This window comes from Rhinoderma darwinii, chromosome 11 (genome assembly GCF_050947455.1).
Source record: "Rhinoderma darwinii isolate aRhiDar2 chromosome 11, aRhiDar2.hap1, whole genome shotgun sequence".
NCBI lineage: Eukaryota > Metazoa > Chordata > Amphibia > Anura > Rhinodermatidae > Rhinoderma > Rhinoderma darwinii.
This window is the reverse complement of record NC_134697.1, coordinates 12,283,330-12,308,923: the sequence shown is the minus strand read 5'-3', so window position 1 is coordinate 12,308,923 and position 25,594 is coordinate 12,283,330. Positions and strand designations below refer to the sequence as shown.

At 44.8% G+C, this 25,594-nt stretch overlaps 1 protein-coding gene across 7 annotated transcripts in view; it reads right to left on the bottom strand.

Annotated features, from left to right (window-relative positions):
• ZNF384 (zinc finger protein 384) overlaps positions 1-18,996 on the bottom strand; it is a 32,085-nt gene extending 13,089 nt beyond the window's left edge. Inside the window, exons 1-4 of one of the 7 annotated variants that reach the window (XM_075842965.1) lie at positions 18,884-18,996; positions 6,301-6,390; positions 3,962-4,029; positions 1,331-1,577 (exon numbers count right to left, since the gene is read on the bottom strand). In XM_075842965.1, coding sequence (XP_075699080.1) covers positions 1,331-1,577; positions 3,962-4,024 — 310 coding nt within the window. In that variant the 5' untranslated portion in view covers positions 4,025-4,029; positions 6,301-6,390; positions 18,884-18,996. The remainder of the gene's footprint in view (positions 1-1,330; positions 1,578-3,961; positions 4,030-6,300; positions 6,391-18,883) is intronic. The other 6 variants (XM_075842966.1, XM_075842967.1, XM_075842969.1 and 3 more) reach the window with 6 other exon arrangements.
• Positions 18,997-25,594: the final 6,598 nt, after the last annotated feature.

The window sequence follows — 25,594 nt, the reverse complement described above, 5'->3', positions numbered from 1 at the left end:
TGTGGTGTAGTATAGAGGATCTGTCAGCTCTCCTGTGTGGTGTAGTATAGAGGAGCTGTCAGTTCTCCTGTGTGGTGTAGTATAGAGGAGCTGTCAGTTCTCCTGTGTGGTGTAGTATAGAGGATCTGTCGGCTCTCCTGTGTGGTGTAGTATAGAGGAGCTGTCAGCTCTCCTGTGTGGTGTAGTATAGAGGATCTGTCAGCTCTCCTGTGTGGTGTAGTATAGAGGATCTGTCAGCTCTCCTGTGTGGTGTAGTATAGAGGAGCTGTCAGCTCTCCTGTGTGGTGTAGTATAGAGGAGCTGTCAGCTCTCGTGTGTGGCGTAGTATAGAGGAGCTGTCAGCTCTCCTGTGTGGTGTAGTATAGAGGAGCTGTCAGCTCTCCTGTGTGGTTTAGTATAGAGGAGCTTCTCATCTCTCCTGTGTGGTGTAGTATAGAGGAGCTGTCAGCTCTCCTGTGTGGTTTAGTATAGAGGAGCTTCTCATCTCTCCTGTGTGGTTTAGTATAGAGGAGCTTCTCATCTCTCCTGTGTGGTGTAGTATAGAGGAGCTTCTCATCTCTCCTGTGTGGTGTAGTATAGAGGATCTGTCAGCTCTCCTGTGTGGTGTAGTATAGAGGAGCTTCTCATCTCTCCTGTGTGGTGTAGTATAGAGGAGCTTCTCATCTCTCCTGTGTGGTTTAGTATAGAGGAGCTTCTCATCTCTCCTGTGTGGTTTAGTATAGAGGAGCTTCTCATCTCTCCTGTGTGGTGTAGTATAGAGGAGCTGTCAGCTCTCCTGTGTGGTGTAGTATAGAGGAGCTTCTCATCTCTCCTGTGTGGTGTAGTATAGAGGAGCGGTCAGCTCTCCTGTGTGGTTTAGTATAGAGGAGCTTCTCATCTCTCCTGTGTGGTGTAGTATAGAGGAGCTGTCAGCTTTCCTGTGTGGTTTAGTATAGAGGAGCTTCTCATCTCTCCTGTGTGGTTTAGTATAGAGGAGCTTCTCTTCTCTCCTGTGTGGTTTAGTATAGAGGAGCTGCTCATCTCTCCTGTGTGGTTTAGTAAGGCAACTATTAAGGTTGACATTAAATGTACATTTTTATAAATTGAAGTTCAAAAGTTGAGACATGAATGGGACCATTGTAAGCAGCCGAGCGTTCACATTCAGCAGTCTCTAACACTCCTGTTCACTCTCATGAAAAGTGGCTGCGCAAGGCTAGAACAGGGATTTAAGTTGCCTCTCAAACCAAACCTATAAAATCAGCGCTTCAGAGCAGAAACTCAGCGCACAAAAAATAAATAATACAGATAGTGACTAACAGATAACTCAATGAATATAATATAAGACACAGACCTGCTGTCATAAGCCCTGTTGTGGGAACAGGCAGGACGGTGATGTTCTGTGTGACCGATGCCTGACTGTGAGGAATTCCATGAATCTCCACCTTGTTGTCTCCATCTAGGCATATGCCTGCAGGTAGGGTCATGGACATAGACGTGGGTACCGTCAGGAGAGTGGGGTAGTGCGAGCCAAGATTGCATCCTTTCTCCTGAATGAGCTGCTCCTTTACTTTGTTTAGAAACATGGAGTTGTCAATCTGCTAAAAAGAAAAAAATGATGTTACATGATCGCAACCCAGTGATCATCTCTGCAAAGGCTTCCGACTCTCACTCCAGTGCGCCAGGTAATCGTCCAACAGACCTAGCTGGAAAACCTACCACAAGACCTCAACTCTCCCATTTAAAAGAATTTCCCACTGTTTTTTATTTTATCCTCGTCAGATAATGTATGTCGTCCTCTAAAGCTCACTGCAGGGGGCTCCACTGCTTGCATCCCCCGTGATCAGCTGTTTGCAGCGGGGGAGCCACAATCATTATGCTGGTTATCCCGCGGTAGAAAACAAAGCCTATGCAAATCTCACAGTGAAATCTATGGTTATCCATTATATACAATGGATGAACCTGTGGCCTGTCAGTAAAGGCCAATTATCGGGCAAATGCTCGTTCATCTGCTGATTGTACCGTTTTAACCCCTTCCCGCCGCAGCCCTTTTTCAGATTTTCGTTTTTTCCTCCCCACATCCCAGAAGCCATAACGTCTTTATTTTTCGTGTCGATCTAGTACTTTGAGGGCTTGATTTTTGCGGGACGAGTTGTAGTTTTTCGTAGCACCATTTATTTTGCCGTATAATGTACTAGGAAACGGGAAAAAAACTTATTTGTGGGGTAGAAAATGAAAAAAAAAAACAGCGATTCCTCCATGGTTTTTCACCCGCCGTTTTTTTACGGAATTCACTGTGCAATTAAAACAACATGTTACCTTTATTCTGCAGGTCAATACGATTACGGCGATACCAAATATGTATAGTTTTTTCTATATTTTACTATTTTTACAAGTAAAAACCTGAGTGTAAAAAAGAAAATTTATTTTGCGTCACCAAATTCCGAGAGCCGTAAGTTTTTTATTTTTCAGTCGATTAAGTGGTATGAGGGCTTATTTTTTGCGGGACAAGCTGCAGTTTTTAATAATACCATTTTGGGGTACATGCGACGGCTTGATCACATTTCATTTTTTGTGAGAGATGAGGTGACCAAAAAAAATAGAGATTCTGGCGTTTATAATTTTTTTTTGTTTTTACAGCGTTCACCGTGCGTGTTAAATAATTATATATTGTGATAGTTCAGACTTTTACGGATGCGGCGATACCAATTATGTTTATTTATTTATTTTTTTAATATGGGGGGAAAATGGCAAAAGGCTTTTTTTTTTGAACTTTTACGTTTTTATTTACACAAAAAAAACCTTTATTAAACTCATTTTTACTTTTTTTATTAGTCCCCCTAGGGGACTTCAACCAGCGATCGTTCGATCGCTTGCACGATATACTGCAATACTAATGTATTGCAGTATATCGTGATTCTGACAGTCATCTATTAAGCCCTGCCAGAGGCAGGGCTTAATAGGTGTACAAAGATGGCGGACCTGGGGGCGTTCATTAAGCCCCCAGGCAGCCATAGCAACCATCACCCCCCCCCCCGCGCGATTGCGTTGCGGGGGGCGCGATGAGCTGTTAGAGGGGGTCGCCCCCCCTCTTTATGACGATTTAAATGCTGCGGTTGGTATTCAACTGTCCCGTTGATCGTCGCTCGTTGCACCAGCCAAAATTGGCCAGTGTAAGAGGACCTCAATGATAGCGGAGCCGAACGTGGCTCTTGAATTTCGGTAATATAGCCGAGGTCCCCTGGGCTCACTAAATATTCCTCCAATAGCATTTCAAATTGTAAAACAACTGATAAACTCCTATAACTGAATACCACAGAGCACTGCCCTGCATATGAAACGTGTGATGGCAATCAAAATTGGTAAGAAATATATAAAGAATTCTTCTATATTGGAGACAGATCTTCCCTCGGGGGGACCCCATCCTTCTTAGGATAGATTCACACGCGGCAGATTTGTTGCAGAAACGTCTGCAGCTCTTCCATTCATCTAAATGGGACTTGCAGAAAACCAACCACATGCTGCACAACACATGGGACAAGTTTTCCGGCAGAAATTCCTACACGTAATCTGCAGTGTGTGAATTTACCTTTACAATTGCATGTCTGTCTGTAAGGCAACTGTCTGCAGCAGGAGCCCTCCCCCATGCGGCATGATTATTAGAAAATTGCTCTTTCCCATTGATGCCTGTTAGGGCAGCGTTTTTATAAAAGTGTAGGATCCCTCTAAAAGATTAACTGGGTTTTGCGATACTGCAAAGTTTTTACGGACGTTTTGCAAAAATTGTGATCAAAGTGTGAATACGTCCTTAAAGGGGTAATCCCATCTTATAAAGTGATGGCAGATCGCTAGTATATTCCATCACTTTATGATGATCTGAAATATTTCATCTGTAGAGACATAAGATTGTACACATACATATATATTATCCAGACGCCACAAAGGAATACTAGGTGGATACCCCATGTACACTATAGTCACTTACCTGTCCAGAGACCGTGGGGACGGCTGGCCAGAAATACGAGGAGTTGAAATGAGACTCCTCCATGGCTCCTGGGAAGAAACAGCAGAGCTGTAAGAGGCAAGCTTCATTTGGAAAATCCATTTTAAACAAAATTGACCAAATAAATCGGTTTCCAAAAGATTAATCAGGTGGTCACGTATTTCTCTGCATGCAAATGTCTTATATTGTGTACATTATTACCGTCTTGCAGTTCGACGGAATAGTTATGTGAAAACATTATGGGGAATTTATTGCTTTCCTTCTTGGAAAGCAGCTGTGGATCTATCGTTTAGTCACATCAACCCTATTCTGTTATCGTTATTTGTTTTACTACTTCTGCACGATAAAAAGAAAAAAAAAAAAAAAAAAACAAATCTCAAAAAAGAATGTTTTAGGTTTTGCCGTATTCCAAAATCCATTAAATGCTATGTACACCTTTGAAAGCTTTTTTTTTTTTTTTAAATAAAAATGTGTATCAGTCAGTTTGGTGCAACTTTCTAACTAGTTTTTATTAAAAAAATATTTTAAACTTTTTGAGATGCAGCTGCTTTGTGTCCTGTATATAGAGCAGCTATATCTTGCGCTGAGACCTGAATCCGTCAGGTCTGCGGGACTTACGGTTTCAGTGGCAGCGGGTCCTCCAAGTCCCTGACACAGGATCCACCTGTTATCGATCACATCTAAGTCAGAGACACGCAGGACCCGCTGACACTGAACCCGCCAGTCCCGCAGACCTGACGGATTCAGGTCTCGGCACAAGATACAGCTGCTCTGCATACAGGATACAAAGCAGCTGTATCTCAAAAAGTTGAAATATTTTTTAATAAAAAGTAATTGGAAAGTTGCACCAAACACACTGACCGTCAAGTTAGGAAAGGAATAGCAAAGCACTGGCTGGATGCGGAGCCACCATCAAAACAAGAAATCATAGGGGCACTTAACTCACAAGTCCTGATGGAATATAGGATAATACTCCAAGAGGGGGTCCAGGGTCAAGTTTGAAAAACAATGGGCTAGGTGGATTGATCAATCTGGGTATGCTTCTGCGGAGCTAATGACACTAAGGTCACACGTTCAGGTATAGGGCCACTGACGGGGGGGTACATACGGAGAGCAGGCGTAGGATGGGGAATGGAAAAGGGGAAGAGAAGGAGAGAGGATTGGAAAAGTGGTATCGAGAAGACCGGCTGGGGGGATACAGGGGGGAGTTGGGGGGAAGGGAATGTTTGGTTGGATGTAAATAATTGGGTCTGTTGAAATTTGCTTATACACTGTATGAGAACGTACAATGACCTGTAATAATGTGGAGTTTATTGAATAAAATTGAACTGATTAAAAAAAAAAAACACACTGACCGACATTTTTATTTAAAAAATAAAAAAAACTTTTTCAAAGGTGTACATGGCCTTTTAAAGATTTCACAATTGCGGGGGCGCCAATGGGCTGACAGAGAGGGCCCCCCTCCATTTGTCAATCTCCTTAGATACTGCGATCGCTAACACATCTCGGCCAGGGTGTCATCTGTACGTTACAGCCAGATACAGGATTGTCAGGAGGAGGGAAAATAGATGATCTGCAACGCATATATAAGAAGTCTGTATAGATTTCTCAGTGTTTATTGCAATGTGAGACAAAAGAGGATCAAAGGAAAAGAGGAGATTGGGCTAGACAGCTACTTTGGCTGCGCACGGCCAAAGATTGCTGTGCCGCGCCACCTGAATGAAAAAGAACGTGGTCGCTTTGTGGCCTGTAAATTGCAGCGACCACGACACCATAGTCGCAAGAAACCCAAACTCGCTGGACCTCTTGTGACTCTGGGGTTAAGGTAACTGGCGGGTCGTGAAGCAGCTGGACATAGCGATTTTTGGCCGTACGACCCGTCATGGCCAAAGTCGCCGTGTAGCTCTAGCCTAAGGGAAGAAGTGCTGGACTATTTTTTGTTGTTGTTGTGAATTTAAGACTGTATTCTCTGGACTTTCCAGTATGACTGGGAGCGACTGTACATAGTTTGTTTCCTGTTGTTTATCCAGCGCTGTACAGAGATTATCATCCCTCACATCAGTACCCGTCCCCCGTGGGGATCACTATTTAATCTCCTCGTCTTAGACACACACCAGGGGCCAATTTCATGGGATGCCAATTAACCTGGTATGTTTTTGGAGTTCGGGAAAAACCGGATGAAACCCACGCAAACACAGGGAGAACAGACAAAGTCCAAGCAGACGTCGTCCTTTGTCGGATACGAACTCAGGACCCCAGTGACGCAAGGCACCAGTGCTAACATGATGTAACTATGGAAAGTATATGTGGCTGCGCCTCACCCCCGTGCACCTCCTTTGTGTTGAGTCTCTGCAGAGCAGACAAGGGAGACGTGTTCGGGTCAGTTCATGAAGGTGGTCTGAAGAGGCAATCTGTGAAAGGAAAAAAAAACATTGAGTCAGACCTGGAAAGAAACTTCAGCGTGTGAAGAGGCAAAGAATAAAGACTAAAGAAAACATTTCCAAGACTAAACATTGCAGCTTTGGTTTGCTTTATTTTTTAATACAACAGCATTTAATACTGACCACCTATCAGGACATAGGCGGGGGCGGGGGGTCCTATTCCTGGGGTCCCACTCTATTAGCCCAAATGGTTGGCCATTAACTAGAATGACCGGCAAGTTATACTACATTTTCCCTGCAGCTGCCGCTATATGGCCGACTGCAGCTCAAGGGGTTTCAGATGCCAGGACCGCAGTTGTACATGTATATTTTTTTAATATAAATGTGTATCATTATGTTTGGTTCAACTTCCTAATTGCTTTCTATCAAAAATTATTTTTACTTTTTGAGATACAGCCGCTTTGTATCCTGTATATAAAGAATCGTCAGATCAGCAGGACTGACGGGTTCAGTATCAGTGGGTCCTGCGTGTCTCTGACAGTTCATAACTCAGATGTGATGGAAAACAGGTGGATCCTGAATGTCAGAGACACGCAGGACCCGCTGACACTGAACCCGTCAGTCCCACTGATCTGACGATTCTTTATATACAGGATACAAAGCGGCTGTACCTCAAAAAGTAAAAATTATTTTTAATAAAAAGCAATTAGAAAGTTCAACCAAACACACTAATACATTATATATATAAAAACTTATTAAAAGGTGTGCATAGCTAAATTGAAGAACCATCAACATGAAGCAACCTCTTTAATAAAATGGTTTTCTGGAAGAATATTGAAGGCTTATCCTTAGAACAGTCCATCAGTGTGCGATCGCTTGCGGTTCGATCCCTGGGATCCCCCACTGATCAGTATTACAAAGGGTCTATACTTATGTAGTGAAGTGAACGGGGCTGAGCTGCAGTACCAGACACAGTATAAACGAGCTGTGGTCCCTTCATTATGCTGATCGGTGGAGGTCCCAGTGGTCGGACCCCAATCAGTCTTATTTCAGCACTGTGCTAAATATTCCTCTAAAAAATGTCCGCTGCCCGGAGTCTGAGTGCCTCCATAATGCCCCTGATGGACCAAATACTATAACTCCTAAGGCAGAGACTCTGAATAGAGTCTGACAGAATGAACTTTGGCGCAGTAGAAAAACAATACGAAAAATACCAAGTGACAAACTCCCCCGTTTTAATGCTATTTTCACTGCCAAACAGAAATGTGGAGGCTGAGCGACGGTGAGCGCGTTACAAGTCTTCATGTATTATTAAGCAGTAAAGCGCCGCAGTTAAAGTCGTCGCTTTAATCACTTGCGTGACATTATCCTTCACATCAGCGCCATCCATTATTTACTCCGCCACAGAGCGCTAAATGTTAGATTGCTTCAAATAAAGGATTCTGCTTTCACATTTCTTGTCATCTTTATAGAACGATAAATATTTAAAGACGCCGAATTTATATCGGGAGTTCCTTTCCGCACTGAAAACAATTACGCCCGAATAGTAAAAGCTGTAACGTCCATAGGGCAGTGTACAGACACCATAATCTGAAGGATCCGTTTTCAATTACCGGTAATAACAATCATCACTAGCGCTAAAAAAAAATGAGACAAAAGGGGAGAGGCCTAAAGACTTTATAAAGGGGCTGCGCGTCTGGTCGGGAACCCTAACCCCCCCCCCCCCCCTCCTATTGGAACACAAAAGGTTGCTGCAAAGACCAGCTCCTGCTCTGGAGCACTTAATGCAGTCAGGAATAGCATACCACCGTGAGAACAGCGGAGCACCAGGGCAGATTGCTTTTGACAAGGGGTAAGTCCAGTTAAAACGACCCCTTTATAATGTAATTCCACTTTCGACAGCCTTTTACCGATTCGATCTTCAGAAAGAGTTGAGTAACTTTGCAAATTCTTTGCTTTCCTTTTTTTGCACTGATTGAGTTATTTTAGGTCTTTTTCTCTATTCAGTCACTCTCAAAACACCAGCTGGTGGCAAATGACAGAGGTTTAGCTCCACCCACAGCCAGTCATGTGACCTAACAGATGAGCTCTAACAATGAAACGGTTATGTGAGCTCCCAGAATGCACTGCTCTTTGGTAACTTTAAAGAGTCTCTGTCACCACATTATAAGTGGCCTATCTCCTACATAAGGAGATCGGCGCTATAATGTAGGTGACAGTAATGCTTTTTATTTAATAAAACGATCTGTTTTCACCACTTTATTAGCGATTTTATATTTATGCTAATGAGTTGCTTAATGCCCAAGTGGGCGTATTTTTACTTTAGACCAAGTGGGCGTTGTACAGAGGAGTGCATGACGCTGACCAATCAGCATCATGCACTCCTCTCCATTCATTTAGTCAGCGCATAGGGATCCTGCTAGATCACTATGTGCTGTCTTATACTGACACATTAACGATACTGAAGTGTTTAGACAGTGAATAGACATTCCACGGGATGTCTATTCACAATCTCTGCACTTCGTTACTGTTTCTGTGGTAGTTACAGCAGAGCAAAGCGTAATCTCGTTGTAACCTGTCATCTACAGCGTAATCTCGCGAGATTACGCTTTGCTCTGCTTTAACTACCACAGACAGAGTAACGAAGTGCAGAGATTGTGAATAGACATCCCGTGGGATGTTTATTCACTGTCTAGCCACTTCAGTATTGTTAATGTGTTAGTATAAGACCGCACATAAGGATCTAGCAGGATCCCTATGCGCTGAGTAAATGAATGGAGAGGAGTGCATGAGGCTGATTGGTCAGTGTCATACACTCCTCTGTACAACGCCCACTTGGTCTAAAGTTAAAATACGCCCACTTGGGCATTAAGCAACTCATTAGCATAAATATAAAATCGCTAATAAAGTGGTGAAAATAGATCGTTTTTCTAAATAAAAAGCACTGCTGTCACCTACATTATAGCGCCGATCTTCTTATGTAGGAGACAGGGCACTTATAATGTGGTGACAGAGTCTCTTTAAACCAGCAGAATTCTGACTTGTAGCTTTAGCCGTAAATGTAGAAGAAAACTCAAGATCGGTACAAAATAAATAAACTAAAGTATTTACAAAGTTACTCAACATTTCAGAAAGATTTTGTCAGTCAAATGTTGTAAAAAGTGGTGTTTTCCTTTAATTGCAGACGCCAATTGCACCAATGTACAATGCAGGCCAGGGTTACACAGATATACAGATCCTTAAAGGGAACCTGTCACCAGCAGTTCACCTATTGAACTCTACTCCCCCCTCGCTGGCCGCTGCTGTCAAAAGTGCATTGCCGTTATCCCCTCTCCTAAACCCCTCGTCCGACTGTAAAACATTTTGCACATTTTACGGTAACAATCCGGCAGTCGTGTTAGTTTTTCTTCATCTTATGCTCGCCCACCGCCAAAAAGTGGGCCACCCTGAATACCGAAATCTCATCAGAGATAGCGCGCATGCGCCTGTCATATATGGTCCGACACCCTTCCCTGCTTCGTCCGGGCCTCACCTCTAGTTACTGTGCATCCGCCGCTATGATGTCCCGCGCACGCACCAAAACATTGATGCGCAATCGCGGGATTTCATGTGTGCAAGGGGGAGACGAGAAGCTGTCAATCAAAAGTAAGGAGGCGGGGTTAACTCAGAAAGGCTTGACGAATGAAGATATGACTTTTATGCTCATTAGCATACGGCACGAGAACACTAAAAGGTACAGAGCCGACAATAATGCTAGGTTACATAAAATGATTTTTCCCCCACTTCCACCAGGTATTGCTGGTTTAATAGGTGAAATGCTGGTGACGGGTTCCCTTTAATATCTTTGCCCCGACTGTAGAAGTTTATCCAGTGTTCGGTCTAAGCTGGAAGAGACTCCAAGTCCAGTCAGATGCCAAGAAAAAGAGAAGCTTCAAATGAGAAACACATCAGGCGGCTGTGACTTGCAGGAGGCCTCCGCTCAGACGGCTGTGGAGGATTTGCTGCAGATATTTTCCCAGGTTAGACAAAAATGCATCTGGGTGTAACAGGAGACGTCTGTCTGGAGGAAAGTCACCGCTGTAATTTATTCCATACGACACAGGGGAACCAAAACAAGGGCAATTTGTTCCTTCTGCTCTGTCGCTGCAACCGAGCGGCCATTTTAGAGAAGCCCAACCACTGGGAAACCAAACATAAGATACGTCTATCTTAGGCTTCGTTCACACTGGCGTTACTATACGTTCACCGCTTTTCCGTCAGAGGAAGAGCGGATCGAAAGATTAAACAAAAAGCAAAGGTTCCGTTAGAATTACTATTGATTTCAATGGTAATTCTTTTGTTTCAGTTGCATTCCGTTTGTCTCCGTTCGCTAGGCTTCCGGTTTTTTTCACGAAAAAAAAAAAAGTTCTGCAGACTGCACTTTTGCTTCGGTCAGTAATAACGGAAACCTAGCGAACAGAGACAAACGGAAAGCAACTGAAACTCTTCCTCTGACGGGAGAGAGGAGAACGTAAAGTAATGCTAGTGTGAACGTAGCCTTAGGGCCTGTTCACACCAGCGTTGACTTTCCGTTTAGGGGCTCCGTCAGAGGTTTCCAACAGGTTAACCCCTCAATGGAAAGGCAAACTGAAACCTTAGCTTCCGTTTCCCTCACCATTGACCTCAATGGTGATGGAAACGTCGCAAATGGTTTCCGTTTATCCCCGTTGTGACAGGCTTCTGTTGTTTTGATGTAATCAATAGCGCAGTCGACTACGGTATTGATTCCGGTCTATGGTTTTTTAAGTCGGATATTTTTTTTAAATAATTCTATATGTTCTTTTCTGCACTTTCTGGCAATTTACCATGTAATTATCCTATAAACATACCGAGACCGATGTGATGACAAGACCCTCCCTAATACTAAGAAAACATTCCTAGAGAAGAACAAGGAAGGAATAGAAGACGTGTGCAGACAGAGCAGGAAAGACTCTTTGGGGCACATTTATCACATAATCCCAAAAGTGGCAGAATCCAGATTAGATAAATTACACGTGGCAGAATTGTGAGAGTTTCTACTCTTTTTATATGTCACATTTATTATAGGCTGGCACATATATGTACATCTGCCATGTGGCGGCATAAGGAGGAGACGTGTGACTGGTATCCCATGCAGCGCGCCCCGTAGATGTGGCCTCGCCCTCCCCCTATTAGCCCGGGTTGAGAGCCGCTGCACAGAGCGTATCACACGGCCTCCGGTTGACTTCGATGTTACTGCACATTATCCTGCAGCAAAAAGTGGTCGACAATTTCCCAATTCACGATCCTACGATTCTTTCTTGTGACCTGCATCCACATTAATGACACAGCAGGTCATCGGTGACATCACTACGGACGGGAAGTCACCACTGCGGCCAGCGATCTGACGTGATCACAGGGCGCCGATGGCTAGAATTACATATCACGTACTAAAATTACGCTGTTAAGCCGGCCTAAAAATCCGTACAGAAATCTGCAATGAAATATGAAAATATTTCATTGTTGAAGGGCAACTAAACAAACTTCTGACATGTCACGGTGACATGTCAGAAGTTTGGATTGGTGGGGGTTCGGGCAACGAGACCCCCCATCAATCGATAAAACAAAGCAGCAGAAGCACCCGTGTGATCGCTCAGCTGATTCGTTTCTGTTCGGCTTTTTCCGGAAAGCCAATGTATCGGAGTACGGGCTCATAGACTTCCTATTGGGTCAGTACACCGCTACATCGATTTCTAGAAAAAGCCAAATAGAAACGAAGCGGCTCAGCGCTCACAGGATTGATTCTGCCGCTTCGTTTTAGCGATCAGTGGGGGTCTCAGTGCTCGGACTTCCACCAATCCAAACTTCTGACATTTCACTATGACACGTCAGAAGTTTGTTGAACGTTTAAGTTCCCCTTTAATTTCAGTGCGGGTGTTCGCTGTGGATTTCCGTTCCTTGCATTTCCGTGACAGATAGCGCACGCCTACAATACGCAGCAGATGTTTTACGCTGCGAGTGACTGGGGTTTGTTAAGGGGAAAGCTTCATATTTGGTATAACAAGCGTAACAATTCCTAGTACATTTTTTTTTTTCCAATCCTCCCAAACAACAACATTAATAGAATTTTAGTCCGTCCCAAAATCAGCCGTGCATATACGGCATAGGCTGTGGGGGGGGGGGGGGGGGAGGGAGTATGGAGCAGGATAATGGACGGAGCCTGCTCTATAAGTTGAGCGTGTCGCCTGTATGTTACAGCCAACACTTTACTGCAACGAGTAGGGATCCCTCTTGTTTAACCCCTTAAATGCAACAGTTGCTTTTGACTGCGGCATCTCTGGGGGTTAAACAAAAAGGGATAGAATCAGGGAAGCGGCACCTTATCAATGTGGTACCGCCGTGATCGAATTGACCGGCAGAATAAAGATAACAAGTAGTTTTTACTACAGGGTGAACGTTGTAAAAATTATACAGTGGGGGTCCGACTCTTGGCGCCCCGCCGATCAGCTGTTTGGAGGGGCTGCGACACTCATGCGAGTGCTGCTTACCCTTCATTCCCTTTACTGCTCAATACTGTGAACTGCTGGCACACTTGTAGTATTAAGCCAGTATTAGGCTGCGTTCACATCTGCATTGGGACTCCACTCATGTGTTCCGTTGGGGATTTCCGTCAGGGGAACCCATGAATGGAGCCCATAGGTTTCCGTTTGCATCACCATTGATTTCAATGGTGACGGATTCGGTGAAAATGGTTTCCGTCTATCACCATTGTGTAAGGGTTCCGTTGCTTTTATCCATACCGTTGTCGACTGCGCTATTCATTCCATCAAAACGACGGAACCCTTACACAACGGTGAAAAACAGAAACCAACAAAAACGATGGTTTCCGATTGTTTCAGTCAGGGTTCCCTTTTTAGACGTATTTCGAGGCGTTTATGCCCGGGAATACACCTGAAAACTCTGCATGTGAACATACACGAACACGAATGTATTTTTGCGACCCCACTCATTTCAATGGGCCCATGCACACGACCGTGGCTTCCATGGTAGCCTGGGCCGCAGAAAGATAGGACATGTCTTATTACGGCCGTGTTTTGCGGTCCAGGCTCATCGAAATGAATGCACACGGCCCGAGATTTGCGGACGGCACTCCGCGGCTGTCCGAACCGCAAATCACAGCACGTGCACACCACTACGGTCGTGTGCATGCGGCCTAAATCTTCCTTCACTAAAACTTTGTGTGTGGTGTTTTTTTGGCCCAAAAAAAAAGTCTTAAGAAAATAAAGTGTTTTAGTAAAACGGTACGTGCGTTTTTTTGCAAATAGTGTAAGTTTACTACCTGCATTTTTTCAGGTGACGTTTTCCACATTGCGGATCATGTGATGTATGACATGATTTGTTCAGAAAAATGCCCCAAAAAAATGGAGTTCCACTAAATGAGAAAAAAACAAACAAAAAAACGCCAAAACCAGCGTTGCCGAGAACAGACAAACCGCTTGTAGTGCATTGAACATTATCCTATTGACTTCAAGATATAGGCGGCAGCATTTTTTGCTGCAATAAGCAACAGAAAAAAAGTCCACAAAAAAAAATTACATTTTTCTAAAAAATGTCGCATGTGAATCCACCTTTAAGCCTATTTCACACCGAGTTCTTTGGCGCTGTTTTTGAGGCGGAAACTACACTGGAAACCGCCAAAATTGCCTTCCATTGATTTTAATGGTAGGCGGAGGCGTTTTTCCCACGAACTGAAAAAAACGCTTGTGGGGGGGGAAAAAAAAGCGACACGCTCTTTCTTCAGGCGTTTCAGTCTCTGACCTCGCTTTGACATCAATGGGAGGCAGAGAATTTTTTTTCTGCCTGCAAAAAGCTCAGTGTGAACAGGGCCTTAAAACTTTGTTGTTTTTTTTTTTTAGATCTGTGTGCATTTCGGAAAAATCTGTTCTGGATGTACGGAAATAAAAAAATCTTTTAATATTCACAGGTCGTGAAAAAGACTCGTCAGCGCAGTGATGCCTTCTCCATGGAGGCATCATGTCACATGACCATGGCGGTCAATGATGGTGCGACTATGCCGTGATCATGTGATGTCTCACTCTCAATGGATGCGACATTACTACCCAGAGGACCGGTGAGGGACCGTGTGCGCTATTAGCTGTATAAGGGTATGTTCACACGGCTTATTTTCGGGCCGTAAAATCGGAATTGACGGGCCATTTTTTTTTTACACGGCCGTTTTGAAAAACGGAAGCGTAAAAAAACGCCCGCAAAAAAGAAGTGCAGGTCACTTCTTGAGACATTTTTGAGACGGCCATAAAAAACGTGGGTTTGCTTAAAAAACATCTGATAATCAGGAGCGGTTTTCCCTTGAAAACAGCTCCGTATTTTCAGACGTTTTTGTTAAGCGTGTGAACGCAGCCTCTTCCATTTCCCCGTACAATAAAGAAGGAAAATTCCTAGTAAATATAAGTCCTTGAGTCGCTTTTTCTGTGAAATGATTAAAAATTCAGCGACTGACATTACGGCTCCCACAGATCTTGGCACTTTCCCATACTAATAAAAGGCAAATGTGCCTAGTAAAACATCCCATATGCCAATATTTCCGTACAACTAGGCAGGTGTGGGGAAAGCTGGGCGCAACCCTTGTGTGGACGGAGCAATGGCAGCCATATTGGTTGTCACGCAGCCACAGATATTTAGCTGCGATGATCAAAAATGTGAACACAAATCACAGCAATTGATCGTCTGCCCCGGCGCTGGGTGAGAATTCTCGGCCGGTTGGGATTAAACATTACAGAATCAGTGATAACCGTTAAGCCTTGTTCACACGGCGCTCAAAAAAAAAAAAAAAAAAAAGGGTCAAAAACGCTAACATTTTTGTAAAGCACTTTTGAAAATACAGGCATTTTTGGGGCTTTTTTTGGCGCATAATTAGGACTCCCATTGACTATGGGAAGTAGGCGCGTTTTTGGCGCCAAGAATCGACCTGACGCTTCTGTTTTACGTGATGCGTTTTTTAAACGCGCGTGTAAAAAAAAAGCCTTGTATGCACTACTATTGAGGTCAATGGGAAGCTTAAAGCATGCATTTTTGGGCACGTAAAACGCGTTGAACACACGCCGTGTGAACAAGGCCTTACGCAGAATATTCTTGAAGGTCCGGTAAGACACTGTTCACATGTTGTGTCTGCACTAGGTTCTGCGTATCTGCCTGAAAACCTCCGGCCACACGCGCTGAACTCATCAATTGTGCCCTATTTACTCAAAAGGGTGCCCATATGGCATCGACAGGTGTCAGAATAAAATCACTGCGTAGAAATATGTCGGGGAATACTCCAGACGAAATAGTCCCGTTTATGTGACCAGAGCCAAAGAGTGCGTCCAGACGTGGCGGAAATTGTCCGCCATGTCTGGATAAACACTATCTGTTCTGACCACCGGGACAGATTCCCATTTGTCAGGCACAAGTTTTCTGTCACTACAGACATTAGTATTTCCGGATATTGTAAATGCAATAAACAAACCGCTGTAGTATTAGGCCGGAGCCCAACGCTGCGGTATTTCAGAACGGAATTCTGTGCGAAAATTCTGCAGCATTTACAGGAGCAGCAAAACGGAATTTAAATCCGCAGCATGTCAATTTATGCTGCATATTCGTTGCTTTTCTGTTGCGGGTTTTCCCCATTTATTTCAATAGGGTGGTAATACTTACCCCCGGCCGTTGTTATAATGACGCGTTCCACTGCACTCATCCACTTCCTCATCCCATGTGACTGCTGCAGCCAATCACAGGCTGCAGCGGTCACATAGGCTGCGGTGTAATCCCAGGAGACCGGACTGCATGGATATCGGAGGGGCGCGTCTTTATGACTACGGCTGGGGGTAAGTATGAACTTTTTTTTTTTTCAAGCGCTGGTTTCCGCCCGAAAAACGGAACCACAATTTGGTGCGGTTTTTCTGGCGGAATTCGCTGCGGGTTCTAGGTAGGATACGGTGTACTTTTACGCAGCATATCCAACCCGTGAGAACCCAACCTTAGAAGAGCACGTCCCCCAAATTAAGTTGCCAAGTTTGGAAAATAAAAAAAAGTCTTCAGGACCTAATGATACAGTAATATATATAATAGTAATATATATAATAATGACGGAGAGTTTTTCCCTCCTTATATGAGGCAATTGACTTCCGCCTCACAGAGGTTTTCGGCAGGATTATAGGTTGGACTTGATAAGGTTGAAAGAAGATACAACTCGATCAACTATCTGAGGTTTTTTTAACCATTTTTTTGTGAAGATTATAAATTTTGACGTGGAAAAAGGTGCAGATTTTATGATGCGTATTTAGGTGTGTTTTTATAAATTGGTCAGATACAAGTCTGGGAAGTAAACGCGGGATAAATTGACACGCTACGGATTTCAAAATCTGCACCGCAGGTCAATATACGGGCGGAAAAATGCTGCAACGTGCAGAAAAAAAATAACTTGCAAGCTCATTTACGTTGCTGGCGCTGTATTTTGCTGGTGATTTCCTGCAGGAAATTCTGCACGTAATACGCATCGAGTGCAGGCGGTCCGTGGCACAAAAACCGCTAGGTTCAGATTTGCTGTCGTCAGTTGCTCCTGAGTACAGACTACACACTGACACTTTGATATAAAAAAAAAAAATAATGCAATTCGCAGCCGGATGCGAAGGATCAAGTGAGAAATGACTGACAGAATTATAAATAACATATCAAATCACAGCGGGACTGACCCTACACAAAGCCAGTTTCACATGGATGTATTTTAGAGCCCCCGATGTTACTGGGCCAGATTTAGACAACATAAAACCCAACCAGTCACCTATAGTCATGTGACTGCAATGGAAGCGGATACAGCAACTGGATGTGGTCACATATAATCGACCCTTATAATATACCTTTATACTATACCCTTATACTATGCCCTTATACTATGCCCTTATACTATGCCCTTATACTATGCCCTTATACTATGCCCTTATACTATGCCCTTATACTATGCCCTTATACTATGCCCTTATACTATGCCCTTATACTATGCCCTTATACTATGCCCTTATACTATACCCTTATACTATACCCTTATACTATGCCCTTATACTATACCCTTATACTATACCCTTATACTATGCCCTTATACTATGCCCTTATACTATGCCCTTATACTATGCCCTTATACTATGCCCTTATACTATACCCTTATACTATGCCCTTATACTATGCCCTTATACTATACCCTTATACTATACCCTTATACTATGCCCTTATACTATGCCCTTATACTATGCCCTTATACTATGCCCTTATACTATGCCCTTATACTATGCCCTTATACTATGCCCTTATACTATGCCCTTATACTATGCCCTTATACTATGCCCTTATACTATGCCCTTATACTATGCCCTTATACTATGCCCTTATACTATACCCTTATACTATACCCTTATACTATACCCTTATAATATACTTGCAACCACATTTTTTCAATTTCTCTAGTACATTAAGTTGCTCATTTTCATTCCTATTCCTGCGTTATTATTACATTCCCAGAAACCACCAGGAGGATATTCGGTTCGGAAGATTAGACAAAACAAAGTCATTGTCTAAATAAAAAGTTCAAAAACGTTCTAATATAATTTTCATTTCTCCCTATCTATTAGATCTCAGCTTGCGGTCAGTGAATGGGAAGGCTTGTGTTGACACAAAGTGGCTAAAATCTCTACATTTCTAATACTTCCCACAGCTGAGGGTTTGTTACTGTATCCGGTCTAGACAATCCTCTGTGAGGGTAAACGCAAAGCGGCAGTCTGTTTAGTCTCCTGACAATTTGTTACAATGTATCAGTGCTGGGTATATCAGTCTGGAGTCCAGGCTGTGCAGTCCAGAGAGGATTGTCTAGACTGGATACAATTGTAACAAATGCTCAGCTGTGAACAGATTTTTAGCCTCCAGGTGTAAACAAGAATGTTCTAATTTGCTGGTAGCAAGCAGAGATCTTGAAAATGGTTAGCATTTGAAATAAATTATATTGGATAGTTAAGAAACGGTTTATAATGGACACGAGCGGCCATACTGGCGATGGACAGTCCTATAGGTAGCAATGTTTACATCCAGATGATGGGAGTACCGGCGGCTATGTGCAGGTGTAATGTATGGAACGAAGAACCTGCAAAGTCCAGGAATACAATGTACAGAATAGGGTACATTGCTGGGACTTGTAGTTCACCAGTCTGTCCAGCCACAGCGAGATGAAAGCAATGGTAACGCCCTGGACACACGCGAGGGGGCGCTATAAAAAGCCTGTGGGTATGAGGAAGACAGAAACCTGGGCATGGGGTCAGAGGGGCAACTAGGAGGGACAGAGCTATTCATAACACAGACAAGATTATCCACATCAGCATAGTGGGGGCACAGTGGGGGGCTGCGAGTTTATGACACCATCTAGAGCCGGACTGAGAGAATATACAAACTAACATGACGTCACATCTCGATATTTATCCACAATTACCTCACACGTTATCACCTCGCTCCCTCTCAGCCTCCGGGTCCCCCAGCTCCTGTCGCCGCTTCCGCTTCCGGTCCCCTCAGGGGAGGGGGGAGGCGCGTCCACGAGCAGCGCGTCCCCGACGTTTCCTGGCGCTCTGACATCTGCGGAGGCCATCTTATGTGAGGGCATCTTTTTCAGCTCGCAAGCGTCTAAGAGATAGGAAAACTCCATAAGAACTTGAAAAAACTATATCAGATAGCTAAGGATGATGTCCAGCGGTCCGTTTGACAGTGAAAGGGAAAAGCTAACAAGCTCGAAAAGTCTGCCTGCCCACATCCAAGATGTCTGCCGCTTCAGCCAGCCGGTGACGTCATCAACGCGACGTCTGCAGTCTGAGGATTCCGCAAGTCTAAGCCCCGCCTACTGCTTGGTGGACATGGGCGGCTTTTTTTTTATCCGCCATTTTTTTTTGCCGCAAATTATCTTTATTGACAAACTGTTTATTTTACAGTTGTGCAGACTTTGGGGGTATGGAAGTGATGATCTCCCGCCGAGAAATTATCTCATAATCAAGAATGTCAAAGTTAAAAAATACAGGAAGGTTAATTACCAGTCTGTGATGTAACACCACATCCCAAAATGAACACAGACCTCAGATCAGCCTTTACAGACCCCAGAGCAGACCCCCTAAATATATACACACACCCCAGACCAGACCCCCTAAAGAAATACAAACCCCAGACCCCCTAAATATATATACACCCCAGACCAGTCCCCCTAAAAAAATAAACACCCTCTATAAACTCCAGACCAGATCCCCTTAATGCAGACCCCATAAATAAATACACACCCTAGACCAGACGCCCCAAAGAATTACAGACCCCCTACAAACTCCAGGCCGGAGCCCTTTAATGCAAACCTTAGACCAAACCCCCTACAGACACACTAAAAACACCAGACCCCCTAAAGAAATAAAGACCCCCTACAAACTCCAGACCAGACGTGTATATAATCGCCTCTCTCGGTTCCTTCTGTTCCTCTTCACTCGCTGGCGCTGCTGCCACAGACAACGTCCTGACACTGGTTGTTGTAACGACATTGTCTGCAGCGGCGCCCAGGAGAGAAGAGGACTGCAGGAACCGGGAAAGGAGAGTATGATGTAAAGAGAGCGCTGCGCTCAAAGCGCGCCACAATGAATTTTGCTTTGATCACACCCCTTGCTACTTCCTTAAATATGTAAGCTTCACCATCAACACAAGAAATAAAAGTGGAACACACACCCAAGCATCTAATCACACATTCGGGAACAGGCCTTCAAGCGCTCTTCCAGTCAGGGACAGGCATTCACTCGCTTTTTCCAGTCAGGGACAGGCGTTCACTCGCGCATACAGTCAGGGACAGGCGTTCACTCGCTCATACAGTCAAGGACAGGCGTGCACTCGCTCATACAGTCAGGGACAGGCGTTCACTCGCTCATACAGTCAGGGACAGGCGTTCACTCGCTCATACAGTCAGGGACAGGCGTTCACTCGCTCATACAGTCAGGGACAGGCGTGCACTCGCTCATACAGTCAGGGACAGGCGTGCACTCGCTCATACAGTCAGGGACAGGCGTTCACTCGCTCATATAGTCAGGGACAGGCATGCACTCGCTCATACAGTCAGGGACAGGCGTTCACTCGCTCATACAGTCAGGGACAGGCGTTCACTCGCTCATACAGTCAGGGACAGGCATTCACTCGCTCATACAGTCAGGGACAGGCGTGCACTCGCTCATACAGTCAGGGACAGGCGTGCACTCGCTCATACAGTCAGGGACAGGCGTTCACTCGCTCATATAGTCAGGGACAGGCATGCACTCGCTCATACAGTCAGGGACAGGCGTGCACTCGCTCATACAGTCAGGGACAGGCGTTCACTCGCTCATACAGTCAGGGACAGGCGTGCACTCGCTCATACAGTCAGGGACAGGCGTTCACTCGCTCATACAGTCAGGGACAGGCGTGCACTCGCTCATACAGTCAGGGACAGGCGTGCACTCGCTCATACAGTCAGGGACAGGCGTTCACTCGCTCATACAGTCAGGGACAGGCGTGCACTCGCTCATACAGTCAGGGACAGGCGTGCACTCGCTCATACAGTCAGGGACAGGCGTGCACTCGCTCATACAGTCAGGGACAGGCGTTCACTCGCTCATACAGTCAGGGACAGGCGTGCACTCGCTCATACAGTCAGGGACAGGCGTACACTTGCTCTTATAGACAGGGACAGGTGTACACAAGCTTTTACATTGAGGGTCAGGGCTTATTCAGACGAACGTGATATACAACCGTGCAATGTGCGTGATTTTCACGCGCCTCGCACGGACCTATGTTAGTCAATGGTGCCGTTCAGACAGTCAGTGATTTTTGTGCAGCGTGTGTCCGCTGCGTAAAACTCACGACATGTCCTATATTTGTGCGTTTCTCGCGCAGCCATGCATCATACGCTGCTGACACACGGAGCTGTTATGTACCTTTTGCGCGCGCTAAACGCACACGCTCGTGTGAATCCGGCCTTATAGACAGAGACAGGCGTACAATCGCTCTTATAGTCAGGAACAGGCTTGCATTCGTTCTTAGGGTATGTGCACACACACTAATTACGTCCGTAATTGACGGACGTATTTCGGCCGCAAGTCCCGGACCGAACACAGTGCAGGGAGCCGGCTCCTAGCATCATAGTTATATACGATGCTAGGAGTCCCTGCCTTTCTGCAGGACAACTGTCCCGTACTGTAATCATGTTTTCAGTACGGGACAGTAGTTCCAAGGAGAGGCAGGGACTCCTAGCATCGTACATAAGTATGATGCTAGGAGCCGGCTCCCTGCACTGTGTTCGGTCCACTACTTGCGGCCGAAATACGTCCGTCAATTACGGACATAATTAGTGTGTGTGCACATACCCTTACAGGGAGGGACAGGCGTACACTCGCTCTTATAGACAGAGACAGGCGTACAATCGCTCTTACAATCAGGAAGAGGCATACACTAAATACACTAACTCCTACAGTCCGGGACGAGTGTATGATACCACTATACAAGAATCAATATAGCCAACACAATACACCACAGAAAATTACCGGCCTGGTTCAGGGTATATTTACAAGTGCCGACTTTTTTGCTGTTTTTTACAACCCCCTCCATTACTTCAGACTCCAGACCACTCTACATACTGTGCTTCTCCTAGCTCCTTTTCAAGGCGCTGCTGGTTTAGCGGAGCCCATCGCGCGCTCCCCATCCTAAATCCACCTTCGGCTTAAAGAGGCTCTGTCACCAGATTTTGCAACCCCTATCTGCTATTGCAGCAGATCGGCGTTGCAATGTAGATTACAGTAACGTTTTTATTTTTAAAAAACGAGCATTTTTGGCCAAGTTATGACCATTTTTGTAGTTATGCAAATGAGGCTTGCAAAAGTCCAAGTGGGTGTGTTAAAAGTAAAAGTCCAACTGGGCGTGTATTATGTGCGTACATCGGGGCGTGTATTATGTGCGTACATCGGGGCGTGTATAATACTTTTACTAGCTGGGCGCTCTGAAGAGAAGTAACATCCTCTTCTCTTCAGAACGCCCAGCTTCTGACAGTGCAGATCTGTGACGTCACTCACAGGTCCTGCATCGTGACGGCCAAATCGGCACCAGAGGCTACAGTTGATTCTGCAGCAGCATCAACGTTTGCAGGTAAGATCGACTTACCTGCAAACGCTGATGCTGCTGCAGAATCAGCTGTAGCCTCTGGTGCCGATGTGGCCGTCACGATGCAGGACCTGTGAGTGACGTCACAGATCTGCACTGTCACAAGCTGGGCGTTCTGAAGAGAAGAGGATGTTACTTCTCATCAGAGCGCCCAGCTAGTGAAAGTATTAAAAACGCCCCGATGTACGCACATAATACACGCCCCGATGTACGCACATAATACACGCCCAGTTGGACTTTTACTTTTAACACACCCACTTGGACTTTTGCAAGCCTCATTTGCATAACTACAAAAATGGTCATAACTTGGCCAAAAATGCTCGTTTTTTTTAAATAAAAACGTTACTGTAATCTACATTGCAGCGCCGATCTGCTGCAATAGCAGATAGGGGTTGCAAAATCTGGTGACAGAGCCTCTTTAAGGTCTGCCATACGTCTTCTCCTATTAAACCCTGCAAGAGACGGGGCTTAATAGGAGCCAGTTATAAGTACCATACACTGCAATACATATTATTACAGTGTACGCTTTAAGTCCCATAAGGATACGTTAAAAACTATTTCAAGAAAGATTTTTTTAATATACAGAAAAAAATATTAAAAAAATAAAATACAATTTTTACTATTTTCCCCCTAATGTTAAACATTTCTTTAACATAATTGGTATCGCCGTGTTTGTAAAAGTCAAAACTATTCAAATATAATGTTATCTAATCTGCACGGTGTACACCATAAAAAAAAAAAAAGATTACAGAATTGCTGTTTTTTTGGTCTCCACGGCTCCCACAAAAAAATTGAATAAAAAGTGACTTTTTTTGTTTAACAAAACTTTTTTTATTTGTAAAAGTGGTAAACCTTAAAAAGAAAATTTGGCATCGCTGTAATCAGTTTGACCCGTACTTACATGTCGTTTTTACCGCACATTGAACAACATAAAAACGAAAGCTAGAAAACAATGCGGGAATTGCTGTTTTTTCCTGTTCCACCACACAAAGATTTTTTTTTTATTACAACTTCCCAGTACATTAAGTAGTGCCATTAAAAACTTCAACCCGTCCGGCAAAAAACAAGCCCTCATATGGCCATGTCGACAGAAAAATAAAAATCTTTATAGCTTTTGGAATGTAGGGAGAAAAATTACAAAAAAAATGGCCGCATCTTTGAGGGGTTAAAAAAATAAATAAATGATCTGGACATAAACCTGCCGTAAGGACACACTTTCTGCATTCTTCTGACCAATATACACCTATGTGTCCTGTATTGTATACATATTGTTCTTTTCAGGAATATACACCTGAGGTAGTAAGCAAACACATACCTCCCAACAGTCCCAGATTCCGTGCGGAGTCCCGCTGTCCTGGGCGGCCGGTGGTATTTACCGGTGTCAACAGTTGAATCCAATGCTGAACCGTCTTCTCCCTGCTCCAGCATTCAACTATGGACTTTCCCCGGGCCAGAGCAACGCGAGATTTCTGGCCGGGGAAAGCCCTTGACGTCACTGTCCATATACAGCAGTGAAGTCAGTGGCTCATCTAGGAGCGGAATCCCCGGCCACGGCGTTGCCGACGGGGATTCCAGCATCTTCATCACTGTCCATATATGGACGATGACATCAGGGGCTCCTCCAGAAACTTGAATCCCCGGCCACAGCGTCTGCAACGCTCTGGCCGGGGAGTCCGGTCCTGGAGAAGTCCCTGACGTCACTGTCCATATATGGACAGTGACGTCAGGGGCTCCCTCTAGGAACGGAATCCTTGGCAAGAGCGTCGGCAACCCTCTCGCTGGGGATTCCACTCCTGGAGGGAGTACCTGAAGTCGCTACAGTGATGTCTGGGGCTCTTCCTTGAGCGGAATCTCAGGCCACAGTGTGGCTGATGCTCTGGCTGGGGAACTCCAATAGCGCCATCAATAGGGGGGGGGGCTCTATCTTTAAGGGGGTGTGGCACTATCTACATGGACACTGTGGCACTATATGGGCACTATCTACAGGGGACAATGTGGCGTTATCTACATGGGTAGTGTGTGTGGGCCTGGCACTTTATACGTCGGCACTATGGCACTTTATATGTGGGCACTGTGGTAGTATGTGGGCACTGGCACCATCTATGTGGGCACTATCTACAGTGGGCACTATTTACAGGGACATTGCAGCACTATGAGGCATTATACTGTATCGTGACAGCTAAGGGGGACATTATACTATATGGGGTCATCTATGGGGCATTATACTGCATGGGGTCATCTATGGGTGCATTATACTGCATGGGGTCATCTATGGGGACACTATCTACAGGGACATTGCGGCACTATGAGGCATTATACTGTATCGTGACAGCTAAGGGGGACATTATACTATATGGGGTCATCTATGGGGCATTATACTGCATGGGGTCATCTATGGGGGCATTATACTGTATGGGGACATCTGTGATGGCTTTATACTATATGGGTGCATCTGTGTGGGCATTATACTGTATGGGGGCATTATACTGTATGCAAACGGGGTGTTATTAAAGCCTGACATGAAGTATGATTGAGTGCAGCGCTGCCTGTTAACCTCCTGGTTCATGAATCTGATGCTACAACTACAGTGTAGACTGACACACAGGAAGATGGGAAAGAGAGGTCAAGGTGTAAATGTTAAAAAAGCAGCCACTGTCTAAATGACAGCTGCATATCACTTCTACATTGGCTGTGAAGATTGTTATTATTATATTTCTAGCTAAAAGTCCGTGCCCAGAAAACCATGCAACATCAGACGCGTCCGTCACCAGCAGAGACAGGAGACGTGTTATTAATGCTTTATTGAGTGTCAACATATAAATATACAGGGAAACCATGCACCAAGTGACACAGGAGAGCAGCGCTCCCTCCCGGCTCCGGGACCGGGTCCAACCGGCAGCTGACGGCTCTCGGAGAAACAAAGCAGGCAAAGAAAATGGCGGCCGCATCACTTCCGGCGTTCCACCAATCACCTAGCAACCGATTGGACTTCCGGGTC